General features: G+C 33.1%; 1 protein-coding gene across 2 annotated transcripts; it reads left to right on the top strand.

The window, feature by feature from the left end:
• Nucleotides 1–11417: 11417 nt before the first annotated feature.
• On the top strand, nucleotides 11418–20580 carry MS3_00004124 (uncharacterized protein). 2 transcript variants are annotated; one of them, XM_051212008.1, is made up of 5 exons: nucleotides 11418–11443; nucleotides 11483–11610; nucleotides 14867–14955; nucleotides 17862–18051; nucleotides 20349–20580. In XM_051212008.1, exons 3-5 carry the CDS (start codon nucleotides 14934–14936, stop codon nucleotides 20473–20475), a joined length of 339 nt encoding a protein of 112 aa, XP_051072143.1. In that variant the 5' UTR covers nucleotides 11418–11443; nucleotides 11483–11610; nucleotides 14867–14933; the 3' UTR covers nucleotides 20476–20580. The 2 variants fall into 2 exon arrangements, with proteins under 2 accessions (XP_051072143.1, XP_051072144.1); XM_051212009.1 differs by lacking the exons at nucleotides 11418–11443; nucleotides 11483–11610; nucleotides 14867–14955 and adding an exon at nucleotides 17113–17204 and having other exon boundaries at nucleotides 20349–20579.
• The last annotated feature ends 677 nt before the right edge of the window (nucleotides 20581–21257 follow it).

The raw sequence follows: 21257 nt of genomic DNA, 5'->3' as shown, positions 1-21257 counted from the left end.
GAAGAAAGCTAGGGGCGGCCAAACCAAAACATGGCACAAGTCCATGAAGTCACTGACAAGTGAACTGAGTCATGTTGGTAGGTGTAGACTAGCTGGTTGGGGACCGCGAGATGATAGCAACCGATGGTTAGAGACCCTGAATGACATGGCTCAAAATCGTTTGCAATGGCGCAGGTGCATCCACTCTCTGTGTTCTCCCAAATTCTAATCTTCTGAATTCTTCATGTCCCCTTTTTTTTCCTCTTTCCAAATTTCTTTCACTGGATTATACTCTTTAAATAACATCTCCAAACCCTAATCTTCCCGATTACTGCTTATACTCTTATTACCTCTACCACTACGGGATTTGAATCGACAAGTGCATCTCTGTGCTAATGTGGTGTGGCAACTCGAACTGATGTACGTACGTACGAAGTTCTACGTTGTTACTGACTGACTGACCATTGTCCCTCGGAATTTCTATTGATGCAAATATGATCTATGTGGTTCTCTGTGGTGTGGTCCGGTCAGATTCACGTAGCTTTGTGCATATGTTAGTGTAGAGATATTGTGCCGCCTATAAACAATTTGTCGAATACACATAGATTTGTGAATCTTCCCCATTTTCATTTCTCTCTCCCAGTCCATGTCGTCCCATGATATCTCCATATCCGGTGTTGTCTATTCCGACTTTGGTGTTTAGATCTCCCATCAGAATGGTGAGGTCGTTTCTTGAGCACTTCACTATGATTGGTTGCAGCCCCTCATAGAGTTGATCTTTAATGTCGTCGTTGCTATCATTGGTGGGTGCATAACATTGGATAATATTCATTAAGATCCTCTCCTTCTTTGTTTTGAATGATGCTTTGATGATTCTGGGTCCGTGAGATTGTCATCGTATAAGTGCTTTTCGTGATAGTTTGGACAGCATTAGAGCAACTTCCCGAGTGTGTGTGGAGCATTTTTTCTTCTTGGTGATCGGAGTATAGCAGCATCTTTCCCGTATCTGTCCTTTGCTATCCAGCTTGTGTCCGATGGTTTTCGCTGATTCCCAGTACTGCCACTTTGTATCTCTTGATTTCCGTTGCTATTTGGCTGTTCTTCCCGGTCTTCCATATTGTCCGGACGTTCCATGTACCTATAAAAATTGTTGCTCTAGTTGTTAGAATGGGCGTCGACCTCGTGACTTCCGAAGGAACTCGGCTTTCACCATGAGGCTTTATAATTCTTCTAAATAAAGACTTTCTTACTCACTTCTAACTCGCCGTCGTCAGTCAGAAATTCAGGAATAGTTAAATAGTCATGATGTAAATTAGTTAATCATATAAGTAAATATTCAGATGGAAGTGCTTCTACAGTTCTTAACTTTATTTCTAACTGTTCTATACTTCACAATTAAGAGTGGAGTTTTCTTACAGTCATATTCTGAACGTTTAATCGATCTGAACAGAACTAGGATTAAACGGAAATGAAAAAATGTAAATCCCGTATTTTTCCTAAAGTTGAATATCAGTCTTTAAGCAATCCTAGTTTAAGTATTTATATATGTCAAATTAATACATGAACGTGAGCGAGTAACCAACTGTTTGATTTCTGGTTCTTGGTACCAATTATATTCGGTTAATTATGGTTGCAATGAGAATTTGTGCTCTTAGTTATTTTGCCTTAAGCTGAATGATTAGGTAAAGAGGCTTGTTATCATTCTTATTTCAAACTTATCATTAATATTTTAATACTATAAATAAAATTTCACTCTGCATACTGGTATATTAGACGACTTGTATTTGAACTTTGAATGAATAGCTGAAAAAATAATTTGATTATAATGTTCGTTATTACTAAATTAGTGGTGACCAATTATCAGCCATCTGTTTTTTACTTAGTATAATAGTTGCTTTGATATGCACTTTGTATACCATAGTTTATATACAGAAATTGAATAAACGGTTGTCACATTGATTCATTATATGAAGACATAAGATATACTTACATTTGTTGTCGAAGATGCTTATTTTTAAACCGGTAGGACAGAGTCTTCGTCTCTGCTTACCAGTTCAGGTGATGTTACATGGTTGAGCACTCACTTATTTAAGCCTTCCGTTACTGTAAGTACCATTGGTTGTTGCACATACATATACACAAATCACACAATAGAAAGATGACAGTTGACTCAGTCAGCCTGTCATACACAATGTATACAACCTGGCACATATGTACATATTTTTAAGTTAGCACATCTCATTGCCACGTCAGGATTAAATTGTCAAGAAAAAGATCAGATTAGAAGTAGTTAAAGTATCAGTAGAAATGTAAAAGATTAAGTATAGAAAGAAGTAAATTAGTAAATAAAAGTGAATGTATCTAAGTCATTGAAACCAATTCGGCACCATAGCGAAGTGGAAGAATAAAAAGAAAATGTCGAGGGACTTATTCAACGAACTCATATTATTCCCTATTCTGAATATGTCATGTAGTTTCTTGAAAATATTTACGTACTTCATAATAGTTAGTAGTATGTTCAGTGCGCATAAAAAAGTCATGTGTGGATGAATAATTTGCATATAACAAAAGTACTCAACAGTTTGGCTGAGGATGTGGACAACGTTAATTTGCGAGTGGCTGATTCATAGTGTAGTGTGATTTTTACTAAATACTTCACTTTTATTGCCCGGAGTTTTCTATCAATGAACAGTGTGAAGGTATCAATTTAGCGCAACCTCGATTTCTGTTATAAAAACATTAAAAGTTAGGGCTCGAAATGAAATCTATGATGAAAAATACTCTCTAAATTGCAGTAACCACTGATTAGATAAGCAGATGAATGGTCTTGATTTCTGGACATAACATATTTAATGAACACTGAAAGCGTTGCGAGTGATTTCAGACTACACTGCTTCAAGACTTACTCTGCGTTCTCAGTAAATTTTGTTGTCACCTGGTGCATATTGAATAATCTTATAATCTGTCATTGGTTTCATTTTGATCACATTAGGTTTTACAACAGCGCATTATATAAAGGTTTTCCCAAATCTTGCTGCGTTCATTAAGTCGTCTGGTTCTAAGAAATGTGATTGAATTCGGGTTTTCTAGAATTATTCCTACTAAGTTTTTGCTAAGGTGAACCTACTATAATTTTTCATTATTCAAAATGCTGCTAGCTCCAGTGTTATCGATTCATTGATTTGCTTTTTATTTAAATCATTAGCACTATGCCAAAATAATCATTCTGGCAGTGTGGTTATACATGCTGATTACGTATTTTCACAAAATAATTGTCATTAGTGTTTTTACTAAAATACTTTATCAAAAATGTAGCATGTGGTTGAGAGCCTCGTAAAAATTTGATTAGATTAAGTTACATTTAATCGAGGGAACCCCTAAATACGAGGAAGCATTGGGTAGACACTTAGGCCCAGTATATGACTCCTTAATCGTGTCCACCCACGATCTCCTACGAGGCTGAACACAGGACCTCTTGTGGTGACAGTGTCGCATAAAGATTACTGAGCCAGAATCCACTGATTTGTATGGCGGGACCATAACTTATGAACGAACCAATCAGATTTAGGATAGCTGGTCTCAGATTTTGGCTCGAAATTCATTCACCCACTTTTCTAAATAGCATTTTGACACTTTAGCTGATGTCAGTTCGTGATAAAAATCATAAATCTAATTCCTAACCCTAATCATCAATTGTAAGTCATAACCCTTATTCTTCAAACTGCTTTATAATCTTCATTCAGCCCTAGTAAGTTGGTGGATATTCTCAAGGTTACGTTCGCTCAAAGCTCCTCCATAAGTTATAGTCTCCTCATTCGTATTTCCAACTTCAATAAACTCCCATTACAACATGACACCATTCGGTACCACTGGTGACTAACTACTTCCCTCTCAATATGATTTTCAAAAGTTCATTAATACTACAACTTTATGACTAAAACAAATGTATGATTTTCTTCTCATTATTTTTAATTCATTAAAATTAATGTTATAACCATGAATAATAAAGATTATTTAAATAGTGCAAATAATTTTAGTTAAATTTATACCCAGTCAATTCATTCAACTAATGCTTATTTACAAATCATAAGTGAATAAATTTTATTGAATTGAATACTCCATGTGAAATACAAAATGTAAAGTTTACAGTAGTACAAAATACACAAATGTTAAAACAAACATAATAAGAAGTTTGTTATAATTTAGTTACTTATACACTTGATGTATATTTCTGTAGTACATTATTACTTCTCAATAGAATGTATAAATTTCTTTTCAATTATTACCTGATTCAATAGAATGTTATACTTAACATTTTCACTTTAGTTAAGCAAATTCATTTTAATCAGTAGTATTTGTATGGAAATTCGAATGGAATACATTTGATTAGCTTCATTTCAGGTGATTATATATATATATATATATATATATATATATATATATATATATGAATAAAGGATATTTATGTTCTAAACTATTCCCGATCAATCCATTATTTTAAAAATCTTGTTTACAATATTCATTTACCTCTAGTGACTCATCATGTTTAATGTTGCCTATTTTGATTAGTTCATTCAAGTGCGTAAGTTACTATCATTAATTTATTATTATGACTACAAATTATGAATAATATTCTCTGATGTATTTTACTGAACTCTATTTAAGAGAGGGTTACATTGAAATATTTTTGTAACCATAGCATTAAATAGAAAAAGATATAGATTAGTATGACTAATCCTAATCAAAGTCTGATGAATAACGTATTTCTGTAAAAAATACAAACAAAAAACGGCTGTAAATTTTATTGTTCAAGGTAGAATATTTTTTTGTAATTATGAAAAGCTAACTGGATCTGAACTTTGAGGATATTAGTTTCCATTATCATTCAGTAGCGAATATTCTAGAAATAACTATGCACTATATGTTAATGTAGGATTTAAGAAAGCAAGTTCGTAATCATATAACAAAACACCATCCATCGTGGTTGAGCAATGGACAGGTAAGAGTGATTAAGAGTTTTATTCTCTCTCACTTGGTGGACACGGATCATCAAGTTGAACTGAACAAAGCTTTTAAGCTTATCCAATATATTCCATCAAATTTGACATATTGTTTAGGAATAAAGTTCATATTGCTGAAGCCATTGCAATCCATGTTCACAAACCTAACCTTTGCATCTAGAAGAAGTTTGTACAACCGTTCTCGCTACCTTGGCCATCGGCATAGGCGAGTTTGTAGCAGAAATTTGATAAACTATTTTCGTATTTTTTCCATTTTTGTATTTTTTGTATTTTACTTATTCTCAACATTCGTCTCTTGATTCTTACATAACTACTATACTACTGACCATTCATCAAAATATTTTGTTATTACCTTCTCTTTTTTTATGATCAGAGACGGGTTTTGTGGAGATTACAGTAATTTAATAACTCATGAGTCAGTTGAATTTAGACTACCATGGAAAACCTGGAAGCACTGGGTAGCCGTTTCAGCCTAGTATGGGACTTCTCATCAGTGCGCATCAATAACCCCGCTCCGCAAGATATCGAACTCAGGACCTATCAGTCTCGCGCGCGAACACTTAACCTTTAGACTATTGAGCCGGCATCCAACAGTGTTAATGTCTAACTTTAATCAATCCACTAAATTACGCCACCGTCCAATATTGTCTTTTTTTACATATTATGCATATATATATAATATAATTAGAAAGAAGTTTATTCGCTCGATTCGTTCCTTCTTTATTTACCAAATGTCAAAATGGGAATTCGCAAAATATAGGATTGCATCTCATTACATTATAGACTTTGTTTATTACAACTGAATATGAAAAGAGAAGATACATTAGTTAGTAAACAATTAACATTTTATTATCAGAGTTTACTTGATTCACTCTTCTAGAGTTACTGCCGGTCCCAAGCCCAGGTAAAAGAGGAGGGTTGGGCATGGTGTTGGCGACCCCATTCCCTAGAAACTACATCGCTAAAAAAACGCTTACCAAAAAAAGTAATTCAAACCATTTTAACTTTGCCCTGGAAGTTAGAAGATCTTCATGTAGAAGAACTATGACGACTCACGGTGAAAGCCCAGTTCTTTCGAAAGTCACGAGGTCGACGCCCATTCTAACAACTAGAGCAACAATTTTTATAGGTACATGGAACGTCCGGACAATATGGAAGACCGGGAAGAACAGCCAAATAGCAACGGAAATCAAGAGATACAAAGTGGCAGTACTGGGAATCAGCGAAAACCATCGGACACAAGCTGGATAGCAAAGGACAGATACGGGAAAGATGCTGCTATACTCCGATCACCAAGAAGAAAAAATGCTCCACACACACTCGGGAAGTTGCTCTAATGCTGTCCAAACTATCACGAAAAGCACTTATACGATGACAATCTCACGGACCCAGAATCATCAAAGCATCATTCAAAACAAAGAAGGAGAGGATCTTAATGAATATTATCCAATGTTATGCACCCACCAATGATAGCAACGACGACATTAAAGATCAACTCTATGAGGGGCTGCAACCAATCATAGTGAAGTGCTCAAGAAACGACCTCACCATTCTGATGGGAGATCTAAACACCAAAGTCGGAATAGACAACACCGGATATGGAGATATCATGGGACGACATGGACTGGGAGAGAGAAATGAAAATGGGGAAGATTCACAAATCTATGTGTATTCGACAAATTGTTTATAGGCGGCACAATATCTCTACACTAACATATGCACAAAGCTACATGAATCTGACCGGACCACACCACAGAGAACCACATAGATCATATTTGCATCAATAGAAATTCCGAGGGACAATGGAAGATGTGAGAATCAGGAGAGGAGCTGGCACAGCTTCGGATCACTAACCAGTTGTGGCCAAGATGAATCTGAAGCTAAAGAAGAACTGGACAACTGGACAAACAGCAATACAAAGGTTCAATACGGCCTTCCTTCGAAATACTAACAAACTCAACCAATTCAAAATAACTCTCAACAACAGGTTCAAAACCTTTCAGGATCTACTGAAGGAAGAAGAAACTACTATGGAGGACAACTGGAAAGGTATCAATGAAGCATTAACTCCAACGTGTCAGGATGTTCTTGGCCTCAACAAGCATCATCATAAAGAATGGAATTCTATAGAAACACTGGACAAGATCAAAGAAAGGAAGAACAAGAAGACAGCAATTAACAACAGCCGAACACGAGCAGAGAATATTCAAGCACAAACTGAGTACATAGAAGTAAAGAAGCAAGTGAAGAAGAGCAATAAAGCCGACAAGCGGAAATACGTGGAAGAACTAGCAACGATGATGGAAGAGGCTGCAAGAGAAGGAAATATGAAACAGCTTAACGATACAACGAAGAAACTAGCGGGCAAATATAATAATATAGAGAGACCGGTAAAAGACAAAAACCGCAGGCCAACCACTGGTATTCAAGAACAGAGGAACAGATGGATAGAGTACTTTGAAGAACTATTGAATGGGCCGGCTTCAATGAAACCACCGGACATCGGAGCAGCACACACAGACCTTCCTATAGATGTCACTCCATCAACGATCGTAGGTATCAGGATGGTCATCAGACAAATCAGGAACGAGAAAGCAACAGGACCTGACAATATACAAGCTGAAGCACTGAAGTCAGACATCGAAGTAACTACAAACATGCTCCACCTGATATTCAAGAAGATTTGGCAGGAGAATCAAGTGCCGACGGACTGGAAAGAAGAACACCTCATTAACATTCCAAAGAAAGGAGATCTGAGCAAATGTGAAAACTACAGAGGCATCGCATTACTGTCAGTACCAAGAAAAGTCTTTAACAGAGTGTTGCTGAACCGGATGAAAGATGCAGTAGACGTCCAACTTCGAGATCAACAGGCTAGATTCCGTAAGGATCGTTCGTGCACAGACCAAATTGCGACACTACGGATCATCGTCGAACACTCAGTTGAGTGGAACTCGTCACTGTACATCAACTTCATTGATTATGAAAAGGCGCTTGACAGTGTAGATAGGAGAACATTATGGAAACTTCTTCGACACTATGGAGTGAGTTCCTGAGAAGATTGTCAACATTATCCGGAACTCATACGACGGTCTACAGTGCGAGGTCGTGCATGGAGGACAGCTGACAGATGCATTGTAAGTAAGGAGCGGAGTCAGACAAGACTGTCTACTCTTATCCTTCCTTTCTTCTGGTGGTCGACTGGATTATGAAGACCTCGACATCTGAGGGAAAACATGAAATACAATGGACATCTCAGAACCAATTCGACGAACTGGACTGCGGAGATTACCTAGCACTCCAATTGCATACACACCAACAAATGCAGGTCACGACAAGCAGTGTAGCAGCAATCTCTGTATCAGTAGGCCTCAACATTCACCAGCGTAAAACCAAGGTCCTCAGATACAGCACGGACAACATCAATCCAATCGCTCTTGATGGCGAAACTCTGGAAGATGGAGAATCCTTCACATACCTGGGAAGCATCATCGATGAACAAGGAGAATCAGGCGCAGATGTAAAGGCGAGGATTGGCAAAGCAAGGGTCGCATTCCTACAATTGGAGAACATATGGAACTCAAAATAACTGTCAACCAGTGTTAAAGTCACAATCTTCAATACGAATGTCAAGACAGTTCTACTGTACGGAGCTGAAACTTGGAGAACTACAACAACCACCATCAAAGATGTACAAGTATTTACATATAATTGTCTATTCAAGATACTCATTATCCGTTGACCTGATGTCATCATCAACAACCTACTGTGGGACAGAACAAACCAGCATCCAGCTGAAGAGGAAATTAGGAAAGATGACTGAAATGGATAGGACATACGTTGCGCAAATCACCAAACTGCATGACGAGGCAAGCCCCAACTTGAAATCGTGAGGGGGAACGGAAAGGAGGAAGGCCAAAGAACACACTGTGTCGATAATCGGAAGTGGACATCAAAAGGATAAATAGCAACTGGAGACAACTGGAAAGGATTGCCCAGGACAGGGTTTGATGGAGAATGCTGGTGAGCGGTCTATGCTCCTTCACGAGGAGTAACAGGCGTAACTAAGGTGGAAAGAAAATGTTAAATAACAACAAACCTGGTTAGATTAGTAAAGAATTTATTTTATCTTTTTGAAAAAAAATATATTAATGATGAAGTGACATTCTGGACCATTATAAAATGTATCAATAATTTTTTCTGGAGGTCTTTCGTTCTTTGAACTGGACAGTTTGATGTGGGTTTCCGTCTTTTAGACAATAATTGTTGACCTGTTTAAAAAATCAGGCTTTTAGTCGATTCCGGAAAAGTTCTAACAGCTTACTTCTTTTTGAAGTGAGTTAAAATTTAGAACCTAATGGTTTCATGAAAAACGCTAATAGTTTTCCTCTGCTTACTAGTGACTAATTTCAAGAGATAATTTTTCAAGTCCTGGTAAGAAGACATGACCAACAGAGTTTATCTGTATTAATCAACGAAGACAATAATTGGACGAAACAAATGTCTAATGCTGCCTAGTTTTCATTATTTGTCTAGCTTAGTATTTTTGATGTCACCTAATGGACATTATAGTTATTATTTTAATGGGATTACAGACAGAAGGCTGCTTTAAAAATACGTGGAATTATTTAAAAAGAAAGTCTGCAAAGTCACACTAACATTTCTTATGGAGTTTCACAATAATTTATATCTTTCTCATCCTATGTTGAAATCTGTCAATCGAATTAATTACATACCTCATTACGCCTGTTACTCCTCGTGAAGGAGCATAGACCGCTCACCAGCATTCTCCATCAAACCCTGTCCTGGGCAATCCTTTCCAGTTGTCTCCAGTTGCTATTTATCCTTTTGATGTCCACTTCCGATTATCGACACAGTGTGTTCTTTGGCCTTCCTCCTTTCCGTTCCCCCTCACGATTTCAAGTTGGGGCTTGCCTCGTCATGCAGTTTGGTGATTTGCGCAACGTATGTCCTATCCATTTCAGTCATCTTTCCTAATTTCCTCTTCAGCTGGATGCTGGTTTGTTCTGTCCCACAGTAGGTTGTTGATGATGACATCAGGTCAACGGATAATGAGTATCTTGAATAGACAATTATATGTAAATACTTGTACATCTTTGATGGTGGTTGTTGTAGTTCTCCAAGTTTCAGCTCCGTACAGTAGAACTGTCTTGACATTCGTATTGAAGATTGTGACTTTAACACTGGTTGACAGTTATTTTGAGTTCCATATTTTCTTTAACTGTACGAATGCCGTCCTTGCATAGCCAACCCTTGTCTTCACATTTGCAACATGGACAAATAAGTGGTCTTGATAAGAAACTAAAAAAAAAATTAGAATAAATATTCCATTTTTAAAGCACTGACTTATCGGAAGAAAGCATGTACGAATATAAAACAGGAATATATTATTAATTTACAAAATTATTTAAAACATAATTACTGACTCACACTAGTCTGAATACTTATTGATGTTATGTAATCTATACATATATATTGACTAAATAGACAATATAATTTATTGAACTACCTTCATTACTTACTTATGCCTGTTACTCCTAATGGAGCATAGGCCGCCGACCAGCATTCTCCAACCCACTCTATTCTGAGCCTTCCTTTCTAATTCCATCCAATTCTTGTTCATTTTTCTCATGTCTATCTCCATTTCCCGGCGTAATGTGTTCTTTGGTCTTCCTCATTTCTTTTGGCCTTGAGGATTCCATGTGAGGGCTTGTCTTGTGACGCATTTCGGTGCTTTCCTCAATGTGTGTCCTATCCACTTCCAGCGCTTCTTCCTAATTTCTTCCTCCTCTAGGATCTGGTTTGTTCTTTCCCACAGTTGGTTGTTGCTAATAGAGGAACTGATATATCTCTAAATGAAATCTCATGCATTATTTGTAAAGAAGCATTTTTCTGAATAATTAAACTAAATTTAAAAAAAATCGTCTTCATAACAAAGTTGTGTAACAAGTACTTACAATTACAGTAAAAAGAAAAATAATAAAATGGACAAGACATAACAAAATTACATATTTGTTTGATTATTAATTCAAATGGATTATTAACAGGTATTGACTAATAAACCTTTGTCATTGCATGCACAACAACGTTTAATTTAAACAAAATCTCTATTTGTCACCAATTATATGGTTTTTGTATTTGACATTCATACAAAGTGCATTAAGAAACTATTTGTATGACAATGATTACAGGTTTTTATTTGAATCCAAGTTTATTTAACTTGACCTTTAAAAAGGCATGTTTACACACGTTTTTAATTTCAGCCTAGTTCATTGATCAAGTTTTAACAGATTATTGTTTTTGTTTGATAAATACATTAAACTGTTTAATATTCCTGATATTGATTATAAAATAGACATGTTAAAAGAAAACAATGTTTTCTTTATTCAATCAACTAGTCAGTCAGTAAATTTGTTAGTCAGGTATGAATTGAAAACAACTAGTAACATATTAATTAATAGTTCACGATCTTCATTTAAAAAAAAAGTTGAATGACAATTGACAATAATTGCACAATGACTTGCATTTGAATAATACAGTCGTACAATTATTCAAAATACAATAACAACAAGAGAGAGAGAGAGAGTAAGTTTTCCAATAAGTTTTGATTTATATTCGTTGTATACTTTAAATTACTTATTTCAGTTTACAAAACTATACTAAAGATGAAGAGAATAAAAGAAAATGAGAGCACATTTCACGTATGAACAAAAACTTAAAGATGATATATTGACCATAGACGAATATGATGCCGTTTGACTTTTATAGCTTTTTAGTTTAGTAAAAGCTCATTGAGATAATACAAGACTGAGAAAAAGAGAGAAATAGTAAGACAGTTCAAATAGTTACTAGCGTTCATCGTATAATATCAGTGTATTTATTAATCCTTTCTTTTAAATAGTTTACAAAAGGAAATATTGCATGGAAAAGTGAAGAAGTACGTCATTCTATCTTAGTATTTGAATTAAATTTTACGAACAAATTAAATTAGACAACTAATAAAAATGAATAGAAATTATAACATTTACCTCTGAATAAGTTGATATCCGATCTATGAATGGTTTATTCTTGGAAGCAATATGTAAGACTGTAAATAGATGTCTACACACGGTAATCATAAAATATAGACGAAAAAAAGAATGAAATGTAATCTCAGTTTAACATTGCATTGTTATGTTAATTGTAATAATGTTAAATAATAAAAATAACTGAGTGAAGTTAATAGTAAAAAGATAATGACCGAGATAAAAAAAATAAGGATTAAGTAAGATTAAGTTGATGCTCCATATGGATAAATTATGTTAAGGATTTGATTGGTGAGTTACATGTAATTCTGATACGCTTCTGAGTATTATAAATCCTTCTGACTATGACAGACTGTAAAATTCAATCTTTTACCTGTAGAGATGAAATTTCAATTAGATATATTCATGTTATGATAAATGATACACCAGAATTTATTTAAATATTAGATAACAGAAAATGAGAATAACAATAAATGAATAGTTTTTATAAATGAAACTGATAGATAAAGTGTTAATCTAATCTGCTAATATTTATTCCGTTATAGGTTGTCCGCACAGAAGTTCTCCTTATTTGCAGATAGCATAAGTAACTCAACCACTTTTGAAAAAAATTTTAAAATGAGAGCAGTAGAACAGTTTAATGGATAAAAATGGGATTTTTGCAACAAATTTAGCGTATTATGAGGTTAACAAATGTGGTATATACCATGAAAAATATAAGATGGAGATACGATTTGATTGGTGACAATTAGGGAATAATAATTTATCAAGAAAATGATTAGTAACTCATATTTACGTGTTTTGAACATAAGCTAAACGTAATAAATTATGATCAGAATGTAAAAGGCAGTAGACTGAAGTGTATTACATTCACTTGAACTGGTTTCCCAGGTTTTTTTATCCTAGTGACTATAGCCTAATGAATTAACATTTAATGTGTGTCTTTAGCATATATCAGTTATAAACAATACTTATAAACAATACAATATTTTCGTTCAGTATAACATTGATTTACTTCAGTATGATGTTTATTCAAGATAATATTCTTTGCATTAATTCAAGGTAAAATTTGCAACTCAGGTTTTTGTAGTAATTCTGTGCGTTGCCCTTATGTGTGATGTTTGTCGACTAATCAACAGGTTTGAGTAAAATCCATATATAAATAAGTGCATTCATGTGTTAACCCAACTTATTTCTGGGGTCAAGGAAATCTAATATCATCAGTGTTTATCCTTTCACTACGCACCGTCGGATTAGGGGTTTCAATACCAGGTTAGTTAAGTATTCTTCAGACGTGACAGTGACAGACATAACATTTTCCAAGGGTTTAAGCCCTCCATGTCAATGAACAAGGTGGGAAAGAAATGAAGATTCAGTGATGTCACTGAATAATGGTCACCTTAAAACATTAATTGATAGAAGTTAGACCATTCAATTTACATAGTGGGTTCTCTGCAAAACTTGAAGGTCATAGATTTAATACTGTGTAGGATTGCAGATGTACATTGTTGATAATTTACCCGTCCATAGAACTTATTTGCCGATAAAAGATGATTGAGTCTTTTCAGAGTAGCAACGATGGAAATGAAAAACGTTTTACAATAATAACGTATTTTTTCCAACGATTTACAACTTGTACCATACCTCATCTTTTAGAAACTTAGTACTATCCATTTATTAATGGATTACTGTTATAATCAAAGAAGTTGGTTTTCATTCACTTTGTAGACTGAAAGTGTATTAATAATCGTAAAGTTTCCTAAAGTCATCTTACATAATAAAATATAGCACAAATGTTAACCCAAGAAACGGGAGAAGAGCCCATACTTTAAAGTCCCTACCTATTCGAATTCATCAACCAGGTATATGTAGAACCCTTTAGATGATATTTTGCACAAATTCGGTTTAATATCACTCATTTAGGCTATCCATAAGTATCATCATTAAAGTCATGTTTGTTCCAAGCTGTTACCTGAAGTAGTAAATTAGATGTGATTAGAACGAGTCCTAAAGTCTTACAGTTGAAAATAGTTTAAACTGTTTAGCTGTTTTCCTTTTTTTTTCTTATCAGTGCTGAAGGAAAATCACTTCGTCATTTCGTCTCATCCATACACTATCATTGAAAATGAACTTGTTTCGAACTTGTATTCAATTTCCTTAAAAGTAACAATAAATAAACCAGTAGACTGAATCGTCCATTATGGATAAATAAGATATGATATTCAATGAAATGTCTCGAGTGAACGTTTCAAAATAAAACTAAATAGTGAAATTAATTACTCAAAAACTCAAATATTTTTTCTATGGTAAAACAGTTTGTTAATTTACTTCTTTTAATGAGTAGTTTTTATTTTTATCATATATTTCGATTAACAATAATTGATTGAGGCCAATTTGCTTGACAAATAAGTAATGGGCGAGATAAGCTTCTTCTGATGGCGCCTGTGAATATCGTTATCTTATTATTATTATTATTATTACTATTATTATTATTATTATTATTATTATTATTATTATTATTATTATTATTATTATTATTATTATTTTATTATTGTGGACAATAAATTATTAGTCATGTTAACTAACCGTTATTATGATTGGTCTAGCAAACAACCGGTTTTTATTCACTTTCACTTATTCCATTGACTATAGGCCAGAAGTGATATTGAACCAACCAATTATACAGATAGTATGATCTAAAAATAAGTTATTGAGTTTCTTACTATTATATTTAATAAATAGATGAAATTACATGAGAATAAAATGATTACATTTTAATTTTTATTTCACATTGCAAAACTATCCGACTGATATTAAGAATTTTGTGAGGAAAACCTACCAAGTGAGCTCACAGAAAACTAATCATTCGTGCTGAAATTTAACAAATATGGGTTTACAGCAAGAACCTAGTAAGTGAATCCACCTAATTGAATGTACTTCTTTTGTGATATTTCTGAAAAAGACATTCCTATCAAATTTTGGTTTTTAATGGTGGTAATTACAAATAATTTGTTTTCCGAAATAAAATCAAAATAGCTTTATATAAACAAAAGAATTGAGGTTAAACGAAATATGGTTAAATGTGATCGAGACCGAGGCTCTGGGTTTGAATCATGCGAGTGGGATCATGGATGCGGACCGCTGAGGGGTCCCACAATAGGAAAAAACGGCCGTCCAATGTTTTCAGGTTTTCAATAGCGGTCTAAGATCAATCAGTTCATGATCTCAATCAAAAAGATAATAATCTCCACAACCCCATGCAGATAAATGTGACTATGTTTTCTTAGAAGCTTACAGATATTTTACCAAAAATAGTCTATGTACATGTATTTAGAACAAATACAGTTTATTCGAATGATTGTAGCAACAATAAATCTACGTAGATGTTTGGTACAATGAGTTCGGAGCAGCAGTTTTAAGATAATGGCATCATCAATTTGAAATGAATACACAATGACCTCCATAGGAATTATTTATTACCATAAAGTATTATGAAATCACGAGACACTTGGGCATTAGAGGGTTTAGTGAAATTCGGGTCTTTTATTATGACCCTAGGAACCAGACGAGATCTGCTATTCTATGATCTGAAGATCATATTTTAATTATAGTGGTGTTACTGGCCCCAAAGAAAATTAACTTCTAAAGAGATGAACTCGTGTATTAACCATTTCAGTAACTAATATCTTATTGATCAGAACCCGAAAATCTTCAATAAAAAATCTTCCAGTATTCCATAACCTTACAGGGATGTAATCTATCGGATGTTAATACGTATAATGAAGCATTTGTGTACTATTGTCTGATTGACTCATTAACGTTTGATACTTTAAATAACTTAATTTTGTAAAAGAGTGACAAAATGTTCTTATATTGCTTTGTCAACCAAAACTGAATTACAGATGAATCAGGTTATCAAAATGGAGATTACTATTAACGGTAATCTATAAAAATTGATTTAATTTAGTGTACATATCCTATTAATTAATAATTCTATTTGTATCCAGTTCAGCTTACAAAAGATTAAAACTAAGAGTTTTAAATAAATCCCGTTATTTCTGAGCAACTTTCAAGTGTATTATATAAATTAAATAGCAGGAAATTTAAATTCCTTATTTTTCTCATTCTCATTAGTATATTTCAACATGAAATCATTTTATTTTTATACATGAAATGTACTTCCTAGAGAGTGACTAACATTACTACCGTGGAGGTTAAATCTATCAGCTTCCATTCTTTAGGTTTTAGGTTCATACCTAGTTCATTATTTTCAATTTGTGTTGATGAGTAGTTTCACTATCGTTCACATGAGCAGTATTGGTTAAAATTGAATACATAAACGTATTCCTAGTAAATGAGCTACACTATTTGATTTAACCAATACATCGAGGATTTAAGAAATTATTAAAAATTCACTGATGGGATTGAACTATTCATAAGATTACTTGAATACGATTATGTAAATCATTGTCTGATTTCGATTGTTTACTTATTACAAAAAACGAGATATTTATCATCCTATTTGTTATCATTATTCTGTTTTGTGTTATTTACTTTTACATATAGTTATGAGTAATATTTATATCACCTCAGGGATTTTCTCTTATTTATCACATTTGTGAATAGAATGATTGTAAATATCGTTCTCAAAGATAAATAGATATAGTCAATCAGGTAAGAGTAATCTTATTGTCAAATGGCCAATTATTAGTTATATCGGGATACAGGGTTATTGAATAACTTTGTGGTGGCTGTGCTTCGTTAACCAATCACCCTCGTAACCGTTATCGTATAATCCTCAACGGTGTTTGAAATCAGAAGGCAAAGAGAAGCAGCGACTACAGTTTTATTAGCAGATAACTTAGGTCACAAAGCAGTGAGGAGAATGAATGAGTCAGCGAACCGAGAGTTTAGAGTGTAAATGTACATGTATATATTTAGGGAAATGAATGGATCATCGAATCAATAAAGCAGTTAATAATAAAGCTAGCAGAATGAATATATGCGTAGGCGGTAAGCAATGTTCAAGCATACATATTTCATACAAGCACAACAATAATAAAGGTACAATAAGTTGTTATAGTACGGATGACTTTGTCCGCTAAATAAATTAACAAAAGGGCTTAACTGAATTAAATGAGAACAAACTCAATTGCACGTGAGTTGCTATAACTTATTTGAACTATTTCTGTATAAGCAAGTATATGGATCAGAGAGTTTTAATTTTACCAATCCATTTTTTTATCGTAAGTGTAGAGGTTGATAGATTTTTGATTGAAATGTTCACATTCTTCAATGACTAACTGACAAAGCATTTTATTTATCACTATAATTATTAATCAATAAATAAATGGTAAATTTCTGTAATTTACCCTAAAAGGTTTGCTATCAAAAAGAGGATATTACTTTATTTATTGTATTGACTGAGTGGTTGTAAAATGAATAATCACCACAATGAAAACAGTATTAGGTCATTTGCAACATATTTCGCCATTCATCTTATATTGTATAACAGAATTTTTGTGATATCATAATTGAGATAATCAGCAACCTGATTGAAGTTGGAAAGCTGTACAATAGTCTAGTGGTAATATGTTTAATTGAGGTATGTATTAGTTCTCTTAAAATTATAGATACAAGTCGAAATGTGCTGACTAACAAGAAAGCTAAATTTGGCATTTCTTATCGTTTGTTACCAGTCACTTGGTATAAAGCAAAATATTTAAAAGTTCGTTCAATAATAATAGTCTGCTAAATATGTTTAATCTTTTATTGTGATTATTGAAAAAAATTGTTTTACTGATATTTATCCTAGTGTTATCAGGCAAAACTGACCAGAATAAAGAAACACCAGTAGTTACAAGTCAACCAGTAACTATAATTCCTTTACAAGACCATCCAATAACTTTGAAATGTCCCAACTGTCATCAAGAAATTGTAACAAAGATTAAATATCGTAATGGTATGCTAACTTATGCAGCTTGTACAGGTTTATGCATAGTTGGGTAAGTTAACAACAGTGTTTGATTTGATATTCACTTGTTTAAAAAAGAGTTATTTCTTGATATATAAACAAAATGTTTATTATTTTGAAAGTGATTATTAACCAGTAATAACTTCAAAACGGATAATCATTTCCTAATATTGTATGTTTCATTGAAATTTTAATTCTAATATTTAATTCATGATCAATACAAAGTTTAATGATTAATTATGCTAAAATGTATTAGTATGTAAATGTATGTGTCGTGTAGTTGTTGTTATGTCAACCCAAGAGTCAAATATTCTGAGGAGTTTAACTATACACTACTTGACTGTCTAAGTATAATTAAATTGGTCAAGTCATTAAATAGACGTAAGTAATGTATTGTGTTATGATTTGGTTTATATGAACCGAAATTCGAATTACTTTTAATGGTTAATCGCTTTTAAAATTGACAGTATATTACTCAAAGTCAGTTAACAATACCATGTTACAAAAATATTCCAAAGTTGTTACTAATTTATAATTTATAAATTAGGCATGTCTAGAATGCGATCTCTTACCATTTTTGACAATCATCTGAATATTGTATAATAGCCCAAGGTCACTGATAGTTAACAGTAAACCTCCAAACGAATATAAATAAAAATAATATATTTGTAATATCCCAATGAGTAGAAAATTAGATTTTCTGACGTTTCGTGACTTGGTGTAAGTCACTTCTTCAGAGAATAAATAACCAAATTAAAATTAATCCAAGTTTAATTAGTACTAATTAAACTTGGATTAATTTTAATTTGGTTATTTATTCTCTGAAGAAGTGACTTACACTAAGTCACGAAACGTCAGAAAATCTAATTTTCTACTCATTGGGATATTACAAATATATTATTTTTATTTATAACAATCAACCCAATGCTCAATTTATTCGAAATTATCAAATCAAACTTTGGTAATGATACTTACTCCACCTTCCTTCAGTCATTTATGTTCGATATAAGTTTAAGTAATATGGAGTGCATAATGCTATGAAAATTAGTATTGATGATGGAGTAGATTTCAGCGAAATTGAATAGTGGAATAATCCAGCAACTGTAAATTGAGATTTAGGATATTCAATGTTAATCATTAGTAGTTACTTTCATCCAAGATTGATAAATTGATTATAATCATCATTTAAGTATAGGTATTTGAATCTTTAAAATTTGTATTAATTTCCAGATCATTTTGTTTTGATTAATATACTGAAACCTTTTTAGGATACTTCTATTTTGATATTGATTTTCACTATATTATACTACTATTCAGTAGTGGGTAAAAGAATAATTTATTTCCCAAGATATGGGTGTCATAATTTAATAGCCTATCGAATAGTGCATCGAATTTTGAAAACTAAATAGATAGTTAGTTAAATTCCCAGTGAAAATTTCAGAGTCTGACAAGTTCAAAATTAGGTTAACATGCAATTAAGATTTCAATATTAACTGTTAGTAAATAAAAGTATACAATTTACCCATAATTTCTGTGTTCAATACGGTTTTGTATATATATATATATATATATATATATATATATATATATATATATATATATATATAGTTTTTTTCTTTTGTACTATTTAAACTTGTGTTAATTTAATTCGGTTATTTATTTACTCTGAAGAAGTGGCTTACATTAAGTCACGAAACGTCAGAAATACAAATTTTCAACTCATTGGGATATAACAAAAATATTCATTATAGAAACTATCAAGTTCAACCTTGGTATTGATTACCTATAAAAAGTTATAGCAATACTGTTTAATTTATGAAAATTAGGAAAAATCTTCACTCTTGATTGTTCGAATGTTCGAATCAAAATTCTGTTTGTATTGAGATGACAAATGTTAATATTATAATAAAATGGATGAACTTTACTGTAAAAATAACTGATCATTAATAGTTCAAAAGGTAATCACTATCAACTTAGAAAATAATTTCTAACCACTAAGCTATAGAATGATAAATTATTCTGTTTAAACTTGGCTTCAAGTTTAATAAGATTGGCTACTGTTGAACTTCGCACTGATAATAAAATCAAAAAATAATTTAGTTTATTGGTATAGTATTAAAAGAAAATGTAACATAAAACTTCAACGTGCTATAATTAATAATAATAATAATAATAATAATAATAATAATAATAATGCTCAATGGATGATAAATGATTTTCTCCAAGCAAGTTATATCAGTTTACGAAGTGAATAGTTTTCAAATTAACATGTTCAGTTAACATTCAATTAATAGCTAAACTGATTATCTTTCATTTTGTGTATTTAAGGTGCTTCTGTGGCTGTTGTCTCATTCCATTTTGTGTAAAAGCATGTAAAGATGTTGATCACAAATGTCCTGAATGCGGTCATCACATTGGAACATATCGCACGTTACAAGAAAAATATATGAAATAATGTTGATTTGCAAATATGTTGTGATATATACTCTTGTATCAAATTGGTCAATGAGTACGTTTCTTTGTTAATTTTTTCTCACAAATACATTTGTCACGAATATATAGATTTATTTATTTATTATTTATTTATTTGAACACATAAATATTGGTACAAGAGGGCACCAAATATATATGCGCCACACATAACAGTGGGAATTTGAAGAGGAGAAGGAAAAAAAGTGAGAAGCGTAGAGAAAGAACTATAACGAACAGATTAGTGTAAGGTGGTGTAATAATAATAATAATAATGGTGGAAACGGAAAGATGCAACCAGAAGAAATCTTTCAGTTAAGGAAGATACAACTACTTTACATGAAGAAAGTAAAAGAAGCCAGCAGGATCGCCACTGGCTTCTATTCTGAGCCATATCTGATAACGTCTCTAGCCAATGTGTTGCACCATCTCTCGGACCCCAACCAGAGAGTCGTGAAGGACCGACAGAAGCCAGTCCTTTGCAACTTTCCTTCATGCCACGACACCATGTCATGCATTGACCACCTCTCCGCTTTCTTCAACCAGTCCCAGAGTCGGCAAATAATGCACGACGTGGAATTCTCTGGGACGACATTCGTGGAACATGTCCAAGCCGCCGAAGTCGGTGTTTCAAGATGGTGACACCAATTGAATTATCATCTCTGTGCCCGAACACACGATGCCGAACCTCTGCATTACTGACATGGTGTTGCCACTGAATGTCAGCAATCCTTCGGAGACAGCGATGATCGAACACAGAGAGTCGTC

The sequence above is a fragment of the Schistosoma haematobium genome, chromosome ZW (assembly GCF_000699445.3).
Source record: "Schistosoma haematobium chromosome ZW, whole genome shotgun sequence".
In the NCBI taxonomy this organism is placed as follows: Eukaryota; Metazoa; Platyhelminthes; class Trematoda; order Strigeidida; family Schistosomatidae; genus Schistosoma; species Schistosoma haematobium.
The sequence above is the reverse complement of the archived record's forward strand: the minus strand, read 5'-3'. Positions and strand labels throughout refer to the sequence as shown.

Coding starts and splice junctions, on each gene's coding strand:
- MS3_00004124 (XM_051212008.1), top strand. CDS start 14,934: ATGGGTTTACAGCAAGAACCTA. Junction 14,956..17,861: donor GGGTTTACAGCAAGAACCTA/GTAAGTGAATCC, acceptor TATTTATCCTAG/TGTTATCAGGCAAAACTGAC. Junction 18,052..20,348: donor ACAGGTTTATGCATAGTTGG/GTAAGTTAACAA, acceptor TGTGTATTTAAG/GTGCTTCTGTGGCTGTTGTC.